At 38.7% G+C, this 25,827-nt stretch overlaps 1 protein-coding gene across 1 annotated transcript in view; it reads right to left on the bottom strand.

Annotated features, from left to right (window-relative positions):
• Positions 1–1,952: 1,952 nt before the first annotated feature.
• The window catches only part of ACVR2B (activin A receptor type 2B), a 150,589-nt gene continuing 126,714 nt past the window's right edge, over positions 1,953–25,827 (bottom strand). Inside the window, exons 6-11 of the mRNA XM_018553483.1 lie at positions 21,364–21,507; positions 18,970–19,118; positions 8,936–9,050; positions 7,859–7,997; positions 6,133–6,263; positions 1,953–3,109 (exon numbers count right to left, since the gene is read on the bottom strand). Of these exons, the coding sequence (XP_018408985.1) occupies positions 2,915–3,109; positions 6,133–6,263; positions 7,859–7,997; positions 8,936–9,050; positions 18,970–19,118; positions 21,364–21,507 (873 nt within the window). The 3' untranslated portion in view covers positions 1,953–2,914. The remainder of the gene's footprint in view (positions 3,110–6,132; positions 6,264–7,858; positions 7,998–8,935; positions 9,051–18,969; positions 19,119–21,363; positions 21,508–25,827) is intronic.

Genomic DNA, 25,827 nt, shown 5'->3' with positions numbered 1-25,827 from the left:
CTATCTATCTCACACACACCACACAAATAAAATAAAAAACTGAAAAGAAATGACAGAGTACCTTTTATGAACATTTCGCTATTGACAGAGCCAATTTAACTGCTGAAAGCAACACTTTTGTTAACAGCCAATTCTAGTAACATGGTAGTATGTATCATCATATTGTGCATTAGAGTGAATGGTTACTTTGGCTAGCTAAGAACTAAAAGAGTCCTTCTCACATGAAATTCTTTAGGATTAGAAGGTTTGGAATTTAAGTATTCACACTAATGAACATATGTCGTGATGAAAATATTGTTTTTCCCACTCAACATATAACGTAGATTACAACCTGATGTTACTGTAAATGTGTGTTATTTTAATCTTTTCCCTGCAGAAAAAAAAAAAAAAGATAATGTTCAATTTGGACAATAAAACTCCACTGATTCTGGAGGTTTTCCATATGTTCCATGTTTGGCTGTGTAGTAATGGAACACATAATTCAAAAAACTTCTAAAATTATGGTAAAATTAAAAACATTAAAAAAACACTGGCACGTGATGTGCCATTTTTCTAACATTCTAATCACATGATCATACTGTCTAAAAAGACATACATCTTCTTAGAAGGCTATCAAATCAAATATGGCACTTGTACTTAGGACATTAAAGCTTCTGAGATTTGCTTCTTTTTAAATAGGGAAGGAAAAACAGAACAGCTGCAAAGTTCACTTAGATGAAATTGGGAGATGACAGTAAGCCTTTCCTATTAAAAATATAAATAAATGAAGAAAAAAAAGCCAATTTGGATATCCAAGGCGCAGTTAAAGAAAAAGACCAAATAGTCTTTAACAGTATTTGTGAATAAAGGCACATTAACAAACACATAAAAGTATATATGTAGCTTAGGCTTAGGTAAATGTAATAACTATTCTAATCACCCAAGCTCCCCAACCCCCCCAAAAACCCACAGAAAAATGAATATGGAGGGAACTGTAGCAAACCATCAACTGCAAGAACATGACTCATTTAATTGTCACTTTGCAGACAAAAAAACAAATCCAGATTAGGAATGACGGAAAAAGAAAAGGCTTACTGTCTGTTCAAAATAGACATGGCAAAACAGCCAATACAAATGTATGAATTATACCAAATTATCGCATTTAGGCAGTTCATCTACAAATTTATACAATTATTTACAATGGTGCTCTTATAAAAACAAAAAGGTAGCACTTCCTAGGAGATTCTCAAAATTATTTTTTTTTTCTTTTAAATGTTTTTTTTTTTTTTAAATTCCCTTGTCAGAAAAGCCAACTTACATTAGAATATACTTACTACAAGACAACACAACTAAAAATATATAATAAACTTATACAAGTACAAAATTCTGAGGTAATTCTGGTTTGAGGTGGTCTATGGTCATGACATTTTTGAATGTTATCTACTTTTTCTTTTGTAATTGAACTCCATCATGTATTGGATAAAACACAATGTGTAAATTGCGCAGTCACCCAACACTTGAGGAGGTCTACCTTGGAAGCCACAAAAATTGAATGTATTTGAAAAAAACAAAACAAACAAAAAAAAACATTGCTTGTTTTGCAGATGAAAATGTATCCAAGTATTGAATCAGCAGCATCAGAAACATTCACTGACTTGAGCAAGGTTTATGGCAAATCTAGTGGGATTTGAATATGCACCAAGCTAGGTTTTAAATTCCGAGGTACAGAGAAGGAATACCTTAGAGCAACAGTAATGCAGGTAAATAGGATGTTTTCATGCATCACTTTAACAGATTGTTTTTGTTTAAAGCTTATAATGGTTGCTAAGCCCATGACCCGTTGATATTGGTGTGGAGTCACCTGGTTACCTAACAAGGCAGCTGACATTTCCTGAACATTTAAAAATACATTTCCAGTTTACTGGTGTAATAAATTGCCTATATGCACTCTTTAGACCAGGTCTGCGCAACCTAAAACTATGGAGATGTAATTGTTCCAGTACATCCTGCCAGTCAACAGTTTGGACATGAACATTCTCCAAAGCCAAAGGACTGCAAGATCATCATTCTTAGGTTATACCACGCCATGAGACTATTTAGGCCTTCCTTTCTCTGCCCTGGTTTAGTATGGCAATGTTCTGCACTGAAAAAGCATCCTTCCCCTTTTAAATAGGTTTACCTGAGAAGTAGCTTCATAGCAATAAACCATTGGCCAAATGCTGCAATGTGCAACCACCATCTGCCCTGCCCGCACAAAGAACCTCTGAAATATTTAGCTCTCAAAATGAGAGAACATTCTGTTTTGAGTTTCTCTACATGTTACAAAGACACCCGTTAGATCCGTAAAAGACACAACAGACAATTTTTGGAGAGCTAGGTCCAGAATAGAAGGTGATCACGGTTGTTGAGAGGAAATCTTGTTTGTGGAAGGTGTTTCTTATGTAACAGTCTTTAGCTTACTACAAAGTCTGCAGCATTTTGTAGGTGGTCTCCAATGGGTCCTCTTCTGAGAACCTCACACTTTAAGAGAAACCAACATTGTATTACCTAAAAAAGGAGTTTGTTGAGGTTCTGAAGTACCTTCACCTTTTTGCATTCATAAGTCGGCACCTGAATGCTTGCTGAGATGTTTGTTGTTTTTTTTTCTGTTTTTGATTTTTTTTTAATATTCATATATTTATATATATGTACAATAGAACAACGTGCTGGTAAAATTGATCCAACCCATCCCCGCGAGAAACAAAATTAAAAAAAAAAAATTCCAACACAAACCCATAATAATAAAAAAAAGTCAAGTTAAAATAGCAGCTGCATTCATGTGTATGTGTGTAGGTGCATTTTTTCCTTTTTTTTTTATAGATTTATATAGATTTTTTTCATAGATTTTTCTGCTGTTTTGAATTTTGAGTCTGGAAAGACAAAAGTAACAAATGACTCAGATACTGGACTCTTTGGGCGGCAAGTCCACATTGGTGACAGATGTAACAATGGATACAAGGCAGTCCGAGGTAGTGCCATTCACTGATTTGCGGACCTGAGAAATGCGTTCCTCCACACAGCCTGCAGACAGCCGCGCTTCCGCATCATGGTCCCAGCACTCTTCAATTGTGACACACAACTGTGCCAAACCCTAAAAAAAAAAGGGGATCCAATAAGTATTTGCTATCAATATAATGTTTAACCTAAAATGTTCTTTTTACACAAGTCGGGCAGGTGTGTAAAAATAGAAGCAAAATAATATTGCTACCTATAGCAGCCAAAATCCACCTTTGCGAAGTTCCTCTCTGAAGCCTCTTCCCACACTGGTGCACCACTGATGGCTAAGGACATTCTCTAGTGAGGTCAAATAAAGCTCAAGACACTAGAGCTTTTCTTTCTCAACCATAACCTGGCAGAGTCATATGAGATGATTTATTGAGGGCAAATAGGCTAACTTCCATCATCCAAGCAAAGCAAAAAATAAATAAATAAATAAATATATATATATATATATATATATATATATATATATATATATATATATATATATATATATATATATATATATATATATATATATATATATATATATATATATATATATATATATATATATATATATATATATATATATATATATATATATATATATATATATATATATATATATATATATATATATATATATATATATATATATATATATATATATATATATATATATATATATATATATATATATATATATATATATATATATATATATATATATATATATATATATATATATATATATATATATATATATATATATATATATATATATATATATATATATATATATATATATATATATATATATATATATATATATATATATATATATATATATATATATATATATATATATATATATATATATATATATATATATATATATATATATATATATATATATATATATATATATATATATATATATATATATATATATATATATATATATATATATATATATATATATATATATATATATATATATATATATATATATATATATATATATATATATATATATATATATATATATATATATATATATATATATATATATATATATATATATATATATATATATATATATATATATATATATATTTTTTGCTTGTGATTGGGTATTCGTTGCAAAGTGAAATTTCACCACATTCACAGAGCTAAGGAAAACAATGCATGTAACAATTGATACAAGGCACAATTGTAATGTGCAAATTCCTTTGCAAAGTAAACAACCTATTTACCTAGTAAATCAACCCCTTAATGTTTATGCCTTGGTATCACTGTCAGCTCAGTACCAATGTAGACACTAGTAGAAAATATAAATGGTCAGGAACTCTGCTACATTATAAAACAGAGCTTATTAGAGCAATTGCTCATTTGAGAAACAGGTTGTCGCTGACCACTTCTTCAAAAAATGATTGTTGTCCGATTAATTCAGGCTCTCTTACTTTAACATGTTGGATCAAAAAATATGCAGATAATAATGTCTGACCTTTCTGATCTGTATACTCCAGGTCCATGCCAGTGACCAAGAAGGGACAGCATAAGAGCAAGGCAAATAGCATCCTAAGAAGGTGGTAAGCATTGGCAGCCTCCATATTTATCTTACGACAGGTCTACTTAAAGCTGGTCAGAAGCTCAAGCTAGCTCACAAGTAGACCAGTTCTTCTGGCATGCCAGAACTGCCCAATTGCCAATGCAGACAGATGTCCTCTATCAATGATCAAGTCAGCATTATCTCTACAACCAGGCCAAGTAGAGTACACATATTTCTTTGAAGTCAGTTTGTTCAACGCTCTATCACGCTTTGATCTCCATGACTAGTGGGGACTCGCTATACTTTTTCTTGGCCTGGGAACAGGAACTGGGGGTTATCCTCTTGGAAGACAACCGACGCAAATGCCTTTGCTTCACACACACGCTCTGTATGTCAACATATGCACAAGAGCGGAAATGTAAGTGGTTGACCAGGTGGTATAGGTCACCAGTTAGAATGCACCAAATCTGCCCAACGCACTCAGACACCTGATGGAGATGTCAAACTGAGCTAGGTACGCTGACCTACATTTGGTGGAGCTGCCCTCTGCTCCTGCCCTTTTGGCGAGCTGTCTCACACGTCTACTCACAAGTTACCTCTACTGAACTTACGCCTAAAATGGCTTTACTGTCCCCATCTTCCCGGGCTCTAAGGTGAAGAAATTCGTACTCCGATTTTTTTGTCAACGCCGCCCGAGCATTAATACCTAGGCATTGGAATTCCCGTTGTTCCTTCTGTTTCGGAATGGACAGCGGAATTATGTCAGCTGATGAGATCTGAGGAGTTAAGTGCAGAACAGGCTCTATGACCTGATACCTTTTTGGCCATACGGATGCCCTGGATTTTGTTCTTGGATTCTGAGGAGTACCAGTCTCTGCGGTGAGTTTCTCCTGTACCTCCGCTACCCCATTCCTACGGTGGTGTTTCCATGGGACGTCTGGCGGTGGCCCTTCCACGGACTGTAGTGGTGGGTGGACACTCCTCTCCCCCCGCCCCTCTTTTTTTCCCTTCTCTCCTTCAATCTTCTTTCTCCCTCTCCTTCTCTTCCTGTTTGTCTGCTGTAACGTGTTATTTTGCAGTGCCTTGGCCAACTATTTTCAGGGGTTACTCCTCTGCCAATTCTTTGCTCTATACCTTGTTGTGAACCCACCACCGGCCAACATGGGTCTTGGTGTGGTGGTACTATGACCTACTTGGTGGTGAGGACCTGTGCCCACCTCACTTAGTATTTTTTTTTTTATGGTATTATTATGAGCTTACAACATGGATGGTTTACATATTGTATGGCAAAGGATATTTCAGATACTTTGGAGACCAAGTCTGCATGTTGTGTATGCTTTATGTTTTTCTGTTATTTGTATATCTTGGAGCAGTTGTTTCTGTGAAACCCTTAATAAAAACAATTTCTGCTAAAATAGTAAGTCAGTTTGAAAAGAGAACAGAGGAAAGATGAAAAGAAAAAAAATCACATACTCTTCAGCTTCCTAGTTGAGTGAATGGCATTTGTAAATCCGAAAATGATACATCTAAAGCTGGCAGGGTGAGAATATTGTAAAGAAATAAAGTGAAGTGGCACTTACTGGATGTTTTAACCAGTGGTCTTTAAATACAGGGCGCATTTTCTTGTGCACCACTATTTCCTGTAAGTCTTCTAAAGATGGATGCTGACCAATCTCTTCTTCAAATGGTAACATATACTCATCAACAGGCCCTGGAGAAACCAAGTGGTAACATATAATCATCAACAGACCATGGAGAAACCCAGTATGCATGTTGTTGTTGATTAAAAAACTGTGAATTTTATTATGTACATATTCTTGTGGGATTGTCGTATCTCATCATTTATCGGTTTTACTTTATAATGTTATGACTGAAAGTAAGGCAATCCTCTTACAACACATGTATTAATGATTATCTGAAAGAATGTACAAGGAGCAACAGACACCGTAGTAAAATAAGGGACCAGTAGAAGAATCAAGAACTCGATCTCTAAGGAGGAAGCTAACTAAGAGGAGTCGTCTAGCCTTAAAGTTGAATTCTAGTCAGGTAAAAACAAATCATCTTATTGTTCACCCCTTCATCTGCTTTCAATAATTTTTTTTTTTTTTTTAAACTAAAAGTTTCTAAGACCCACATATACTTACCTTAAACTACCGTCCCATGACAGTCAGTCAGTCAATCTTGAGCACCAAAAAGTGAGTTGGTGGTACTGGCAGCACCCATGTCCCTTATTCTGATGAAGTGGATGCTGTCCATTTGTTTGCCAAATAGTCACTTAAATAGTTCTGCATTATTTACCATGCAGGTATAATGTCTTTGAAGTGAGGGGGAGGTGACAAGGTTGATCGGCAGCTTAGAGAGCGGTGTTTAGAGTGGCTTTACCTGAACGGTCTCAATAACCAGAATGGTAGATGATTACGAGGCCGAGGGTTAAGGTAAGTTTATGTAGATCTAATAATTATTATTACTATAGTTTGTCTGGGAGTGGGTAGAAGAATAAATCTTTTTCTTGCTATAGTACACCTTTAAAGCAATCATTTTCTTTGCCAAACTTTCTAGCTTATACCTCACTGATACAGAACAGTTCAAGAAAAACTCTGCTTGAGTCTTTCCCCATTTCTCCCCCGCAGGGTGCTATTTTGCCTTTTTCTCAGTATAAAGAAGATGAATCCATCCTGTCAATAACAGTCCATAAGCAAAGACACCTCTGCTCCTCCTCTGGCAGTCTTGAGTCACTGCTCTTTGAATACATTAAGGGCCTGGGAATGGTTAGAGATGGAGACTTAACTTCTGACAAAATGTGCATATACTGTACTTAAGGGCCATGTCACAGTAGCAACTCTGTAGCAGAGATCTGTAGCAACTACAAATGTCTCTGTTTTCTTTGGTTATCTGTAGCTGGGTATGCTGTTAACTACAATGCTTGATCACTGTGTTTCAAATCTCTTGGAATTTCTGCAAATCACACCTGTCATTGACTGAAGTACATATAGCAACAAAAACACAAAAGAGAACAATTCTGTAGCTTATACAGAATTGCCAGTGTGACGTGGACCTAACAGTACATTTTAGACTGCTTAGAGTGCATCTGAAAATAATTTGATTAAGGAATTCATGAAGCTACCACTATCTTTTACTTAGTTTGGTAACTGAGAGGTTCACGTTAAAGAATATTCCCTAAAAAAAATTTGAAATGAAAAATGTAACAAAAATCTAGATATAAGCATTAAACCACAAAATGTATGCCACAACATCCTGTAAGCAAATGTCACCTTAAGATATCTATATGGGGAGCCAAAGACTTACCATCAGCAGCTGTACATCTAGATGCAATCTCCCACAGGACAAGCCCCATGGCATACATGTCTATCCTGAGAAAGGCATCTCGCTGGAAGTTAATTGCTCCTTCTAGCACCTCAGGAGCCATATACCTCCTGGTTCCAACCTAGAAAAATAGGACAGTAAAAAATTGTCATCATATTGTATCGGAAATCCTTAGTAATACATTTAATACAAGCCAGTTTTAAAGCTTTCTTTTCCATCTTTGATGGTTTAGGGAAGGGTTAAAATACAGTTTTTCTTTTGTACTTTTGTGGATATTTCCCTTTATTTCCTGTGCTATAGGCACAACAGGCAGAGGAAATCTTCCCAATTTAGGAAATAACTTTAGACATTTTTCACTGAAACACATGGTTCCATTGGAAGATTTTGCATCTAAACCTGTTTCAGGGACAGGGACTCAAAATTGTTGATTTTCCATAATTTTCAGTGGTAACCAGGACAAAATAAAGCAAATCTCCCTGATGGGAACACAGACATCAATTAAACCTGGCAGGGGTTCTAGCCTCTCACCACCCTCGATACATATGTGAAAAGTGCTGTGATTTTGACATGCTAATGACCACCCTGTCAGGATGCTGCTCGTATTGTATCATACCCATATGCCAAGTTACTAGTTATTGTACTTAGCACAGTGTACAAATGTGATCAAACTCTTATATTCTACTGTAAAAGGAGAACCAAAGACTAACACAAACATGCATATAAGTTATAGATTGTATATTTCAAGTCCAAATAAGTTTTGGACTGAGTAACAAGTAGTTAAAACCCCTTTCAACTTTTGTTTGTGTACCACTGGGAAGATTTTCCTTCACTTTTCTTCTTGAGACACCTCTCCAAAGAAAGGGAAATCATACAGAGTTGTCACCAGAACAAGTGTCAAATCACATTAAGTGACAATGGTCACCAGGACACACAAAGTGTAAATCTCCCTGGTAAAAACCTGATGTGGTTGCAGCCTTTCATAATGTATCTGAAATAGAAAAATGGCTATACATACACTTTAAGAAATTAACAACAAATAGAATTAGGGACAATACTTGCCTGCCCATGAGTATCACCAGGAGGTTTTCCAGGTTCAAACCGTACAGCTAACCCGAAATCTGCCAAAATTGCTGTCAGGTCATGTTTCAACAATACGTTCTTACTTTTAAAATCTCTGTAGAGAGAGAGAAGAAAAAAAACCATAAGGGAAGTCAAGTATAACCTATATCAGACTCTAGGTGACCTTAACATCTCTTTGTCTGTGAAGGTTCTCATTCATCCAGGTCATGGTATATCTGTAAAAAAAAAAAAAGTAAAGGCAACTGGACTTGCTGTATTTTTCTTGTAAACGTTTCACTGGTCGTCCAAACAGCTTTCTCAATTCTGAAATGAGAAAGCTGGTTGGATGACCAGTGAAACGTCTTCAACAAAAATACAGCAAGTCCAGTTGCCTTGACTTATTTTTTTTTACAGACTTAACATCTCTTGTGTGTGGGGATGCTCTACTCCTTTGTGCTATCTAAGGTAGGGTTGAAATCCCCACCCATTGAGCAGAAAGCACTCATGAATCAGGACTGTTCTTGTGTCTGTGGATACTTGGGAATTATATTTTTCAATATTGATAACAGCAAGAGGCAGGTGACCAAGCAGCAGAAAAGGTGAATACCCCATGTCATGCTGTCAAAAAGGGTTTAGGGGCCAAGGCAGGAACAGCTTTAGTGGTAGGAAATAAAATGGACGTAATCATCTTAACTGTTGCAACTCGCCCTTAGAGGATAACTATATGTTTAAGACAATTTAGGATCAATTTACAGGTTTTAAAGTTATAGCGTATGGGTTATTTACTATTAACATTGTTACTTATGACAGTTACTACTAATACTTGTAGAAATACTATAGTCTGGAGGGAAAAAAAAAGACCAAGCTAAATCTTTGTAAATTGATCCTACTAGTTCATTAAATATTTCGATACCACCAAGCAATTTGTAATTACAACCCCTTTCTTTATTTTCCCTGCCTGTGCTTTAATAACTGTCACTACAAGCCCAAACACATGTTAACATTGCATTGTTTACATTCACCCTGTCTGGAGTCTGAACTAGTCAACAGTACAGTATAGAAAGCCGCTAAATGCTTGATCTAATTTCTTTACTGCGGGGTGCACTGCACTCATGTAATCACTTTAGTAACAAATCAAACTGCCAGAAGCAGGCTAACCCTGCATGTGTTTAACTATACCCATGTCATTCCCCCACCAACTGTGAAAAACACATCACACAACTAGAGCGACCCCTGATAAGTACTGGTCTCATGCATTCTAGTTTATAAAACGTACAGATCACAGGCTGAATGTAAATAAAGCAGCTTTTTTTTTATTGGCGCGGGCCTACAATGACACTTTTCAAAGCATAGATAAGGAAAAAGTTATATCTGCAATGATTTCAATGAGCGAATGTGGTTTACCAGTATAGTTATCCTTTCCTCACCACTAGACTCTACACATGAGTCCCATCATGAATTCAAAATGAAAACACCAGCTTCTGAATGGACAAAATCTGAATTAGCAAAGGTGCAGACTACTGACTACTGTCTTTTTGTTAGAAATCTCTAGCACATAATGATGAGCTAGAAGCAATTATTTTCTTCTGACACTGCAGCAGCACATGAGATACATTCCAGATCATTCAACTGCAGAGGAAATGGGGAATATGGAAGCTTCTTTTATGACCTGTTAAAGTACACCTATAAGAGAAATATGTGGTCTGCCATTGCCGTCTTCTTACATATAAAAGTTCTACTTCCTGCTTGTTACTTTTTCATCTTCTTTTACTGAAAGTTTAAAACAATGGACTTCTTGCAATTTCGAATGACATGACCCATATCCCCCAAGTAACCAAAGACCTTGCAACCTAGGTTGGCTAGACTTTAGGTCACATAAGGGAGCCTCTAATCAATAGTAATTTATATTATTAGAATAATAATGTGATTTGGTAATGCTCTTGTAAAGCTCACATACAGTATGCCTAATTGATTCAAGTGAATCATAGGTCTACTTTAAAGTGTATTTCCACTTTTGAAGCCACATTGGGATAACACCTACTTTATATTTGTTACTTGTTCCAATTCACATTGCATAAAAAAAAAGATAAAAAATGCTTCTTGCAGTTTAAATTGCCTTTACTTGCTAAAACTTTACTTCTTTGTAATGTTAGGTGGGGCTGTGAGGAATTTGGATTAACCCTGTCTGCATTTTTTTGATATGTTGTGTGAGTGGGAAGCATAGCAAACAAATAGAGAGGAACCCCATCAGAACTGTGCTGGTGCTTTCAAAGGGAAGGTCCACTTTCTCTTTGCCTCCTTGGCCAGAGATTTCACTATTTAAGCAACAAGCAGCACCAAGCAAACTGATCTACAACATAATTTGTCTATGGAAACAGATACAAGTCTTCTTTTGACAATCACTACAGTGCAGGGGACAGAAATCTGCTTTCTGATTAAGTGGACTAAGGTAGCCAATATCAAATCAAAAGTTTTGTCAATCATACCATGTGGACAGAGGTCTGAGGACTGATATAATATTCAGCTTAAGTTCTATCTTCACCAGGTCAGGTGGCAGGAGGTGGCAGCACAACCAATATCCAAAATAATACCTTATTCCCGTTTTAAATATACAGGTCAACATACTTCATGACGTTCCATAATACACATCCTTAAAAAGAAACTAAGCTCAGGAGTTAAACCTTAAAAATGCATTCAAGTACCTTAACTATTAAAACAAATTCATCATCTCTGAATTGGTGGTGACACAGTCCTTCCTTCTGGAGGGTGGCTACTTTTGTTCCCCATGGTCCCTGTGTATGTTGTAAAGTAGCCACTGCTCCAAGCTCACTCCTGTTGCACAAATAAGCTACATTATTGTTAATAAGGTACTTAAATGCATTTTTAAGATTTAACTCCTGAGTTTGTCACTTTAATTATGCCTGGTATAGACATTTAAAGCATCACAATATACCAGATTATTATGACCACCTGACGCTCGTAGGCAAATTAGCTATAATTTCGCTCTGAAGTTGCTCTAGGGCCAGACCATCATAGATAGGGAAGCAGGTTGTTTACCACGATAGTAGAAGTGATTTTTTTTCTGAAGATATGGGTAAACAACGCGATTTACCAGCCTTTGAACGTGGGATGATTGTTGGCGCTCGGAGCGAGTATCAGCAAAACAGCAGAATTCGTTAAATGTTCAAGATCAGCTGTTGTTAAAGTGTTTAAAGACTGGACTGTCAGACGAAAATCTGCGTCTGAACGTGCGAATTGTGGCCGCCAGCGACTAGTCAATGTTAGGGCAGAACGGAGAGTGGCAAGACTGGTACAAGACAACAGAAGGGCAAAAGTGCATCAAATTACTGCACATCTTAATCAGGGATCCTCTCAAATTATCTCTGAACGCACTGTTCGCCGTACGCTGCATCATAAGGGATATGGAAGCCAAAGGCCTGTTCGAACACCTTTGCTGTCTGCAGTAAACAAGATAAAACGTCTCCAATTCGCACACGAACACAAGGATTGGACAGTCGAGCATTGGAAAAAAGTAATGCGGTCCGATGAATAAAAGTAATTTACCGGCACACACTTGAAGGGTTTTTAAGTATTGATATGTTTATTCAATACCCAATGTCCCATACTGTCATACGGTGCTAACGTTTCGGGTCCACACAGGGATCCTTCATCTATTCATCAGGCATGGTGTCAGATTCCTCGCATCACCTTTCAACATCTCGTGGAGTCAATGCCAAGAAGAATCGCCGCAGTATTGAAGGCAAAAGGTGGCCCAACGAAGTACTGATGGGGTGGTCATAATAACCTGGCCACTCAGTGTATATCCTACATATACTAAAAGGGAAATATTAGCCCATTTTATCTAGTGACAGTGATTTGCATAAACTAATTAAAAACAAAAATAAATACGGTATGTTCCAAAGTGCACCATATAAATGTAAATATATTGCTCAATGTTGTTGACAGTTGTGACAGTCATGAGGATATTCACCTGCCCAGTACACACAATTATGCCTGTTCCTTTGGCCTGACAACTTGAAACAGGCTGGCCAGATAATCTTATCAAGAAAGTCTGGTTTGTGAGAAATGTGGTTATGCATCATCTCACATAATTGCAACGGATGGTCTGAACCATCCTCCATAAGCCCATTTAGCAGTGTTGAATGGTATGGCTTCAATTTCAAGGTATACCTACTTTTGGCCTACCCTGTATATTATATACCACCCTTAAATAAAGGATTATGTATTTGTGAACATTACTGTGATGGCTGTAGCCCTAAAACTATCCAATGTTTAGTGAAGAAAAATGTGAAACTAGGTGGAGAAAGTCAACAAAACCACCAACAAAACCAAATTACATAAACAGAATGGAATGGGCAGAGAAGTACAGCTAATTGTATAGCATTATATGCTTAATTCACAATTTGGTTGTAATTCTGGTTCTTTTGTTCTGTTAAAACACTCAACAGTCTACATTATTCCGGGTGTTTGTGTTGAATAATACATGGCTTTTTTTTAATATAAGATTTGCATATGTCAAGCCTTTCAGCTGTGTCCACATCTATTAACATATCTGCGAAGGCTTTACTGTATGCTTTTCATCTTTATAAATATGAATAGGTTGGCAAACAAGAAATGTAATTATTGGAATTTCACGATTCATTTCACTTAGTGCCAAGCACCAGTGACTTCCCGGAGTTAAAAAGTGAATCATTTTAATTGGCTCATTGGCTCGCATTTATAGTGGGATCCACGGTCTTTAAAGTTCCACACCGCCAAACATTTCATTGCTACCGTTACAGCATGGACTGTAAAGCTATAATTTAGTGCTTTTACGCTTTACATTTATGTAGTGCATGCAATAACTACAGTTATTTACAAAGAATATTGCATTATTCACATGATTCCCTGTCTACAAAGGAGCTTACAAGCATTACTTTGGAACAACTGGCTTGAATCAAGCAGTATTTATTTTTAGGACACACACACACAAATCAATCTGTGTCCTTAGGAAGTCCCTTGGACCAAGCTATAGACAAGCTTTTCACTTCTTTTAAAGTCGAAATTAACCCCCACCACCACCTCTCAGCCCACACCCTGACATTCAACTGTCAAAATGCCAGTACAGACTCTGAAATTCTGATCCTGAATGACTGGTGTGAGGCTCAGGACCAGGAGGGGGTATGGGTTGATTCGACTTGGTCATGTCAAGGTCTTGTGAATAGCTTTAGCCTAGAATTCAGGAGGCTCCTGATGGACTGACAATCAGATTTACTTTGGTGTCTGCACTTCAACAGTTCTTTTATCTTTGGTATGGTTTGGGCCAGGTTGGGTTCACTTTAAGAATCTGAGAATGGCAAAATGGAATGTGTCTTTCCAGAGTGGTAGAGCAGTAGAGTGCTGGCATAGCAATTTAGTGCTCAGAATCAATCTTATACAAATCTGACCTCTGCAAATGAAACCTGATTCTGGCAGCGATCGGTTAATGCACTTTAGATATAGCCCTTTGCTCCTTGAACTATTTATTGACTGAGTGCTATTTCTATTGTTTCCCATGCCCTTCCACTTTGATTTAAATCATCCAAACAGCACAAAAGGAGGAGGGGTGCGAAGAAACTATTTCAGATAGGAATACAACACCAGACTCTGATACGTGACAAACAGGAAGCAGTTTAGGTGACTGTATTGCTCCTGCAGAAAGCCATGAAATAGAAGAAGCATCTCATATGCCACATAACTCTTTGGTAGTGAGCATATTATTCAGAGAAAATCAGTTCACCCAGCTTGAGACTGGCTCCATCTGCACTGGCAAAGCCATTACCGAGGAGACGTCAGCACATTTATATTTTGGATAATGGGTAGGCTGCAGCGTGAAACGGCAACTCTCCCTGCTGTGAGTTGTCCACGCTGTCTCCTTAGAAGACTCCTGGCATGCGTAAATGAGAAACACATTTCTTTCACTTACATGGCGCAAGAATGCATCTTAAAGAAAACTTAGAATCATCATTCAGGTCCTGACTAAGAAATAACAGGCTAAGTGTTAGGAGCATCTTGTCATTAGCGTGGACTGCACATATTAACAGAATTGATGTCACCAGTTGGAAATAAAACAGACATTCAGTATCAATCAGGTAACCTGGAGACCACACAAAGAATCTGGAATTATGACCACTAACAAGCCTAAAATGGACATGAGAGATGCCTCGCAGCAGATAAGAGTCTCAGTTGATGAGTTTTTGTTTTTTTTTTATGTCAAGAAAGTTTTCTCCTTAAAATATTCAATTTACAACCAAAAAATCGCTAGGGTATGGAGTCCGTATTTTTATTCCGGCTTCATGTTAAGCCAGAATATAGCTGCTAAAAGCCTTATTTTCTTTTGAATTATTTTATATCACAAAGCATTATTTTATCATTATGATCATAATAATCATTATTTTATCACTACTTCAAATTATGATTCACATGACACATACCACTAAAGCACACATTTAAACCATCTTGCAACTAGCAGTATTTTATTGAGCGATCATTTTATGTGAACTGACGCTCAAAACAACACTCCAAAATCGTTAAAACGCAAGCCATAAATTCAGCCGATTCATGCGGTATGGACTTTTGTGAATTATAAAATCTATTTCCAATTACAAAAAAAGCAAATAATGAATGGAGTTGGAAATACTTCATACATTATGCTTTTAGGCATAAAGAACACACGTCTAGTGTCTTATATATATACACAGCTATATATTTGTCTGATTGCATATCTATTTGTTTTACTTTTTACTTTAATTGGGCTTTAAAGATCGGAATATGTTAGGTGCCTGTAATGGATTTGTTAGGATGGGTCCACTTGTATGACAACTGCCATTTACTTAAAGTGTATCTAAATCCAAAGACAAGTAATTTAATTATTATTTTTTTTTAAATATTTATTGCAGCTTACCGGTACTTAAAGGGTTATTAAACCCTCAGCAATTTTTGCATATATCTACTACTAGCAAGCAGTAGATATATGCAAAAACATATTTTTTTAAAACAACCTTTTAAAAATGGGTTAAAACTTACATGCGTCTCCGCTGCATGCTCCCGTCCGAACATCTGAAGAGTCTCGGGCGGCCGCAAAGGATCTTGGGGCGGGCGCATGCGCACTTCAGAAGTTCGGCCGGGAGACGAGGAGAGACACAAGGTAAGTCTATGGAGCAGTGCGCACCCGCACAGACATCATGGAGGAGAGGAGGACAGAGGAGTCAGCGCTGGATCAGAGACCTGCACCAGCGATGGAGGGACAGCTGAAGAGGACAGGAAAGAAGATAATCGAATCAAGAGGCATCATTTAAGGTAAGTCCTTAGAGCAGGATTGGGAAGGGGGAAAAAAAAAATTCTGACTTTAATGTTACTTTAAGAGGTGGTGCTTGCATTAGTTTGCTTTTTTTAGGCCGCATTCACATTTGCTATGTACAAAAATGCGCAACACGCTTTGGCGTGTTTGTTGCGTGTCAGCAAAGCACAGTCCATTAATTTCAATAGGCTGCCATACTGACAACAAATGAGGCAAAGAAGCTCAAGCAGAAGTTTGAGCTGAAAGCTTAGGGTGTTTTTTGACCATGTATCTTGCTTGCTGCATTTGGGGTGCCATAACTAATAACGGCACAGCAAAAGCGACATTCGCTTTTCACGCATCACATGAATAAGACCCTCCAGTGTTAATGGGGCCTCAAGGTGTTTTAATAATGCTTTTGTTATGCTTATTTTGCATTATAAAAACAAACTCCCTCTACATAAAAGCTGAACATCGATGCAACATGCCCCAGCTTGGATTTACTTTATGCACTCATACATTTGACTTCTCCTCCTACCCCCTCAAAACTTGACTTGTGCCAGGTTTGGAACTGCCGTTAACCATGGCCCCCAAATGTTTTCAAACCCATTAGGTCATGCCCTTCTGGAGACCATGCCAATATCACACTACATGTCCTAGGGTGACAACGCCCACTCTCCATACTCCTCCAATTATAAAGGAGCAGCATTGTCACCCAAGGCGTCTATTCTAAATTGGACTACAAACATCTCTCCATATCTCTATTACAAAGGGGGTAGTGTTTTGTAGTGCACAGAAGATAGATGGAAAGACTGATTTGAGATTTCAAGTCAGTGCATTGGAAGGTACAAGGACACAAGATTTCGGAGAGGACCAACAGGTATTTTCCTGCACTTGCAGAAAATGTACTTAGCCCGAAAAAATGAAAACGAATGCAGCCGCCACATCTAAGAAATGGTATGCTGCAATATACTACATTTTTGTAATATATTGAAAACAAGTTGTCTTTATATACACTTTGATTCTCAACTCCTTTAATACATTAAACAATGTGTACAAACCAGGCTGCCTCTCATTAGACAGCAGGTCAGTATGTGCTTACAACCCCTACACTTTAAGTTCTGGACACCCAATCGAGATAGTAAATCTACTGCAGGTTTGTTCAAAACCAACAGCTTCTTGTTTTAAACATTCCCATGCAAGAAGTAGTCAAGGGCTTTTTACTACCTCTAAAGGTTTAGACCCGATTCACATAGGTCTTTAGGCTGCAGCTGGGGATTCCTGCCGCAGGAGTGACAGTTGTGTCTATAAGCATTGCGGCCGCTGTGCCCATTCAAGCGAATTGAAGGCTAATGGAGGTAATCATACATGGGTGATTGTCCTTCGATCCAGTCTGCCTGCGGACAGCCACCAAAAGCACCGCCAGCTGTCAGCCTGTCATTCACTTGAACAGGCACAAAGACTGCATCTGTATGGACATACTTAGGATTCCTGCCACAAGTATACGTAGGTTCTTACACCAGGAATCCCCAGGTGCAACCTTAAGCCCTATGCGAATGTAGACTTGGGATGGAAACAAGGATCACTAGCCTGCTGTCATAGTGTGGTAAGGGAATAAAAGCAGTGTGTCCTACCAGCTTTCCAGGGCTACCTCGCTTTCACAGAATAAAGAGCCACTGCAGCTAGTCATGGCTTTCCAGCACAGGTTATTGGCTGTCAGCCATGGCTAATTAGAAACACCAGTGCAATCTGCGGGAGACCTTTGCTGTGAAAATCATGCACAGGAGAGACCCTGGCTTTCACTGTTAAGGTGCCCATACACTGCTCGATTCTCGTACGAGAATCGCGGGAAATCCTGTGATCGTACGAGAATCGAGCAGTGTGAGCGAAGACGCGCGACTGTTTCTACTGTACGGTCGCACGTCTTTTGTCGAACCAGCATGCTCGATAACCCATTGAGAATCGTACTATTGTCGGCGGGTTTCTAGCCTGCTCGTTCGACAGCTGCGGAGCGGGCCGGTGTGCGCACGCGCACACTGCCCCTTCTGCATTGCGGTCATCGGAAGCCCGCCCCTCAGCGGGGCAGGCTTTCGATGATCGCAAGTACAATCTGCCTGTCCAAGATGGGCAGATCGTACGAGCTTTTAATAAGCTTACGACCATCGCAAGACAAAAGTCTTGCGATGGTCGTAAGGTGTATGGGCACCTTTAGGCTGGGCACACACCTTACAACCATCGCAAGACTTTTGTGATCGCAAGCCCACCCGCTGAGGGGCGGGTTTTCCGATGACCGCAATGCCGAACGGGCAGTGTACACCGGCCCGTCCAGCTTTTATCTTACGAACATGCTACACACCGATTCTCGGCGGGTTTTCGAACATGTTCATAACATAAAAGTAGCGCGACCTTACAGTAGTAGAGGTCGCACGGCTTCCACACACCTTACGATAATCGTACAATTACGGGATTTCCCTCGATTATCGCAAGGTGTGTGGGCACCTTTATTGTGCTTGTGGCTCCTTATAACATCTGGTGAATCTAGCACAAGGGATGTATCTGCAGAAATGGTGTGGACTTCCTAAATAAGGAATTTTCATTTTGGAAATTTTCATTTATTTTTATGGACCATAAGATGGATCTCTTTGGAGAAAGCCATATACGATCCATGTTGACTTATTTCAAGAGGTAGATATTATGATACACAATTCGCTTGTACCTGTGAGCAATTGCTGGCTTGTGCCCTTCGCCTTTACAGCGAGGCACGTCTTCATGAAGGTACGCCAACCCTCGTGCCATGGACTCTGCAATGTGGCACAGTTCGTTCCAGTTTATGATGTTTCCTTTTAGATAGTCTGTCAGAGAGCCCTAGAGCAGAAACACAATGGGAAGCAAGATAATATTTAAAGACTAGACATTTTAATGAACACAACCCAGGAAGTGCAATTATCTGTAACTTGGGAAAACATGAGAAGCCCTCCATTCAATCGCTTCCCGGCAGAAAATGGGACTGGAATATTTATGTGGCCACTAGGTGTCATAAGTACTGCTACAATCTTCTTGCGGTGTTTTGAAGAAATCTCATGTCACTTTTCGGAAGTAGTACCATATAAATTTATAAATCCAAAAGGGAATAGAGACGAAATATGGAGGTGCTTGGGCAGATCATAAAAGGGGGGAATTTTTAGTTTTTAAACTGAAAGGCCAATATTAGTTTATGAAAGTAATGTATTTTTTATTGAGTGCAGAATCACCATCCCTGTTTCAGGTATATCCAATTATGAAGCAGGATTTTGAGACGCGTTTCTCAGAGTTGATGTGTTCATTGCTATTGTTCTGCAGTCCGCCAGTGCCTGTGTGTTCACTGCTATACATTAAACATGTGCAGCGTCTCATGGGAGAAAAGAGGTAAGGCTACCTTAGGAGTGCGTTTTATTAAAGTACAGCTGCACATAAACAAAAGTTTGTTCATTCAGCTAATGATCATTCATAGTTACTCATCACAGAATTGATGAGGTTAATAAAATGTATAAACAGCATAGCTGATCTTATTCTGTTTCCACTTGTGCGTGCCTCACAGGCTGTAGATTTGAGTTAGCATTTCTCATAGGGAATTCACTGTTCATCAATTCAATCAATCAAATGTAAATACTCTTCTCAGCATATGTTAATGTCTAAGGGGGAAAAAAAAAAGCTTTGTTTCATATCTATAGTGTCTAGCTGCACGTGTAGAAAAAGACTGAAATGTTAGCTCATTACATATGTGTAAACTTGGCCATGCACCTATAGATTTTCTGCAAATTTTCTATGGTCAGATAGAAAAACTTCTACAGATTCCACCATCTACACTACACTGTGTGGATGGAGGAATCTTCCGCTGGGCCAAGCTTCAGTATCTTGCTTGTTGGCCCCACTGGCTCTCAAAATACCTGAACAATTGCATCCTATCAGATTATTCAGGTATTTTGAGAGCCAGCGGGGCTGACTAGCAAGATACTGAAGCTTGGCCCAGTGAGAGATTCCTCCATCCATGCAGTTCAGCATAGATGGAGGAATCTGTTACACTTTTTCCATCTGACCACAGAAAATCTGCCAATAATCTATAGGTGTATGGCCAACTTTAGAAGTGCTTTATTGTGATTATTGGTCCTTCTATCAGTCTGTAGCTTATTCTGTAATCTCAGCAGTTGGAGAACATGATAAAAAAAAAAGCCAATGGTGAGAAAATCTACAAACACGATCACAAATATTTGGAAAAGCAAGCAAGTACAAATGTGAGTTATATAAAAAATGACTTTCAGATAAACATTGGAATAATAACTCCAAATGCCTCCTACACATCTTTCTGAACCCTGTCAGTTAATGTGAACTAGAATGATAAGGTCAGGATTAAGTGGAATTTGAAGTGCAACTTGTTGAGGGGCAATTCAAATGACAACTATGATGTAGTTAACAGTGGGACAACAGTGTTCATTTTGCAGTAAAATCACGCATCAGAGTTGTTGCTCTGTGCACAGTATATTCTCAGATGGAAATGTCATTTTAAATAGCCTTTAATAAGCAGCAAATTGAAGGCCAGAAAAAAAGTTGAAACCTTTAGAACAAAAGTGGATAGTTATAAGCACCCCTATCAGTGTTATATGGTTTGCAACAACCCCTCTAACTGCCACTTAACTAGACAGCTTGGCCTGCTAAAGGAAGTGGAAAAGGAACCAATCTCCTGACAGGATCAATTATGTTACGGGGTGACCCACAAAACCAAAATATGTTGTTTGCATGACAACAAAAAAACATGACAAGATTACAACAAATTCGCCATTCTTAATTTTGCTCGTAGTTCCACTTTTCACGAAAAATGTAAAGAACTTTTCTTGGAAGGTGATAATAGAGGTACATCCCAACATCAAAGAACTGTGGTTTGACCAAAAAAGTGTGTACATTTTAAACCAGCCTGCCTAAATTAGGATTAAAAAGGTTTAAAAAAGAAACCTCTACTAATAATAACCGAGTAAATACCAGTGATGAATTTTGTCAGTAGTTTTCATTATGTCCCCCCCAATGATACATACTGTCAAACATTTACCAGCAGGTGACTGGTCTAACGGGATTCTACCTTTTCATGGAAAGAAGTGATTAGCCACAGTTCCATTTCCAGGTTTGCTCCTCTCTTCTCGGCTGCAATAAATTGCAAGAGGTTTTCATGTTTCATGCCTGGGGTGTTAAAGATTTCTCGCTCACTCTGCCAGGACTGCTTTTCCTATAAAAGAAAAACAAAATTTAAATATATCTGGAAGAAAGCATAGTGAACACAATGCATAAGCTGTTGTCAATGTGATAGTGAATAATGGCAGCCAAGGACAGGGAAAATAGATGATCTCCCAGACAATTCCACTTGCATGGTTCTTGGTCACAGCACTTTCCTACACTAATCCACATGTAGAAGTCAGCAGCACGCCAGGATCTCCAACATAACATTTAACAAACTGAGCTTACACATTTAGGATGCTTATGCATAGAAGTTTTAGGATGCTGGTTTGCTGCTTTTATTCCCTTTTTTATTGAGAAAAATCCTACAGTCCTCAAAGATAAACAATGCACAAAGCTTTTTTTGTGGTGTTTTTGTTAAGTGCAATCATATGGCTTTTATATTGGTATGAGATGAAAGTAATGGAAGCAGGGACATGACTTTTACCCAACAATCAAGCAAGATTTTGCTGCAGAGAATATCAGCAGAGCACCATCTTATTTCAAAAGTGGGTTATGGGGTGATCTAGATCTAAAATGTCCTAACATCCATGTAAGTGAAAGATCACTTTTAAAAGTAAATGGTTTTTAAAAACCAGACTAACATTAAATACCGGTTGGCAGCCACACACCAAACTGACGCTCCCACCTTAAAAGAAATAAAGCCATTTACCCATGTACTCCCGTGTCCCAAAGTCAGCATATAGTGTGCTACAGAACACTATATATTGACAGTGCAAAGTCACGCTTCAGTGAGGAAGGATTGCAACAATATTGTCGGGATCCTCCCGGCTGCCTGATTGACAGCTGGCCCTGCCTCGCCAGAGCCAGCTGTGCCCGCCCCTTCCACTGTCTGTTCCTCCAATGAGTGCTCAGCTCTTGGTATACACAGGGAGCATGGGACAACTGCAGTGTCTCACGCTGGCTCCATTTATTGGGAAGAGTATCTCTATCTTCCAATACTTTTGCTTTAACAGTCCTGCACACCCCTAAACCACTAATGGAGCCCGATAGAAAACCCCTAAACCCACTTAACATGCTTGGGCCTGGCGACAGATTGATCAGGCATAGACCATTGCAATACAAGAAGCAAGCGGGATTGTGCATGTGTGTTCTGGTTTTAATGATTGATGGGAAGGAGGTGGTAGAGGGAAGAGCAAGAATCTTAGGGTCTACTATATGGTGTCAATGTTGATTTGCTTTTTATTAAGCTATTATGCCTTCTTTTTGTAGTTACTGGTTCGATAACAGCACATTACACTGCAAACTTCTTCAGCACTTAGCTTTCAAAATATTGTCAGCATTAGAACACGATCTTGACTTAATGAGTGTAAGCCCAATCAAGCTTTTCTCTGGCTACAAAGATAGGGTTTGTATACTTCTCAATAATTATTCTTGTAACCATTTTTTTTTTTATATATATTTTTTTTCTTAGCTCTTGGAAAAGCTTTTAGCAAGTGGAGAAAATTAGGTTCCTACCCAAATTTCCATTGCTGTTATTTTATTTTACGTAGAACTAGAAAACCTTACAAAAGGAATCAATGGTGAATTTTCCTGATCAGAATGCGAATGAGCCCTCGGCACAGAACGGTGTACAATGAGAGTGCTCGATTACTGATTTACAAGGCACTGCCAGCTTTCACCTCCTCTGTGTGTGCTGGTGAGGAGCCAAGTGTGGGTCACAGCTTAGCCTGTACAGTGTTTAGCACACACAATGCCATGAACGGGAGACTCCAATTTTAATGGTAATGAAAGCAGAAAAATCAAGTGATTTTTCTTCAAATTAGCGTATCCCTTATGCCTCTCGAATTTTTGGCTAGTAATGTCATGCAGGCAAAACAATGTACATTTAAAAGGCTATTTGTCTAATTATGTCACAATGTGTCCATGTCCGGTAATCTGCATTAAAGCAAAAGCAAGATATTAAGAGCCATATGTATGACAGTTGGAAAAAAAAAGGAGTATTATCCTTGTTACTTTAGCTAAAGGACATGTATTTATTTGGAACATCTCACACCCTTTAAGACAACACACACCATGGTTAGCTCTAGAACTAAGGTCTCATTCAGATGGGCAGCAGTCTCCATCACCCTCTGAAAAGGGTTCTACAGTGGATCGCTTTTCAGAACGTAGTGGATCAGTGGCTGCCCGGCGTTCAAGAAGTACTTCAAGAGATACTGCCACCTCCTGAATGCAAGTTTTTTTTTTCTTTAATAAGATCAGTAGAAATTACAATTCAAAATAGCACACCGTGACCGTGTACTGACGCGATTGCAATGCGGCCCTATTCAATCAGCAGTGCTACCATTGCAATGGGTGGCTGGGGAGGGCAGTGAAACTGTTCAACAACTGCAAGCATCACAAAGACAAGGTTTTCTGACAAAAAAACATTAGTTTTACGCAACGACATTCTATTAGAGCTGCATAAGAAATTCTAAACTTTAAGACATTGTACACACAGGCTTCACACTGTTTACACCATTATGAACGCAAGCAACAGCGGCAGCCAATGCGAAACAAAGCATTTGCAAAGCTTTCAGACAGCTTTGTTGAAGTTTTTAAAGCAAACTTCTGCACCAATTTCAATGAGAGTGCCAGTTTTCCCTTTAAAGCAACTGCTGTCAAGGCTTTGGTAAGTCTCTGCATTATCTAAATGTTCACTAAAGCCTGCCGAAATCTGCAAGCTGCTTGTTTAAAAGGGACAGCAAGTCCCATCTAGATCCGTCTTTAACTCTGCCCCCGGCTATATCTCAAACATTGTCTCAAAGTATCACCCTAGCCGTCCCCTACACTCTTCAAAAGACCTTCTGCTTTCCAGCTCCCTCGTCAACTCCTCCCATGCTCGCCTCCAGGACTTCACTAGTCTCTCCCATCCTCTGGAACTCTTTACCCCAACCTGTCCGTCTGTCTGCCACTCTGACTGCCTTTAGGCGATCCCTTAAGACTCATCTCTTCAGGGAAGCCTATCCCGCCTCAACCTAACCGCTCAACCATCACATTCTCACACAATTCATTCCCACACAGCTACCTCCTCATGTATCACTTGCCCCTCCCTTTTAGATTGTAAGCCCTCAGGGACAGGGCCCTCCTTACCATCTTGTCTTGTGATTGTAATGTCTTCCTAATATTATAAAGTGCTGCACAAACTGTTGGCGCTATATAAACCCTGCATAATAATAATAACATCCTTAAATTGGGGCTGGAGGTTGCTTTAAAATTGTCTGATGCTTGCTTGCGGTGCACACTGGTTTTAAACAAGCTGAAACCTTTAAGTACAAAGCCTAACTGCCTGTTCAATTGCCCCCTCCAACTTGGTACAGCATTACTGAGAAGTTCTGAGAACAAATTCTGCCCATAAGGCCCTGTAAACTGCATTGCAGATAGCAGCTGCGACATTTGCTAACCTAACCTGTTGCCGATAGGCTGCTTTCTACCACAATTTTTTGCTGATTTGTTTTGACTGAAAGGATTTTCTGTTTGCAACCAAACTCATGCCTGAATCCCAGATCATAACATCATCACAGCAACCACATGAACGCCTTATTTCATTAGACAAAGGGTCGTCCCTATAATGAGGCAGCTTGAGGTGGCTTCTCATCAGGTCACGTGGGGGAGAGCGTCCCAGGTTGCTAAGAGCTCTTAGCAACCTGTGATGCTCTGGCTGGCATCCCGCCAACCTCACTTTCATCACCAGGTTGCCAGGAAATGACAACGGTCTGGCTGGTGTCTAGCCCATTAGCTGAAACAATGCATGCTAGTGGTTAGGCAAGTGTGTTGTGGCAGCTCCGGCAGTTTGTGTTGCATTGCACACTGTCAGAGGTATCACTGTTTACTTTTTGTGTACAATGTGCACACTCCATTCAGGTGATACGCTGAAATGCTGTGCATTGACCTGCATTGGCATCCAGTGCGCTATGAACAAAATGCAGCACGTTTGCATTTTTTCACCACCCATTACACACCCATTCTGGTGTAAATGGGACACACAGAAAACAATTGTTTCCTATGTGTCCTAGTGGTGACCTGCGTTGATCCGGTGCAGTAAAATGAAGGTCACCAATATATCTGTGAACGAGCCCTAAATGTGTCTTTCAATGTATATTAGTATTTGTTCCTCCTTATTCTCGCTTACGAAACAGGACTTCTTCTTTATCAAATCCCAAAAGAAAATGTAGTCCATGCAAAATCTATCATGAAAACAATCCACAAAACAATTTCAAGACTTTAACCAAAGTACTAGCTACATAATTATGTATATAATGCTGATGCAGCATAACAATTCTACATTTTAGGATAATCTTTATGTGGAATAAAGAACAGCAGAAGCAGAAAG

Source organism: Nanorana parkeri, unplaced genomic scaffold (genome assembly GCF_000935625.1).
Source record: "Nanorana parkeri isolate BGI_ZX_2015 unplaced genomic scaffold, ASM93562v1 scaffold121, whole genome shotgun sequence".
NCBI classification, from domain to species: Eukaryota; Metazoa; Chordata; class Amphibia; order Anura; family Dicroglossidae; genus Nanorana; species Nanorana parkeri.
This window is presented reverse-complemented; position numbering and strand designations above follow the sequence as displayed.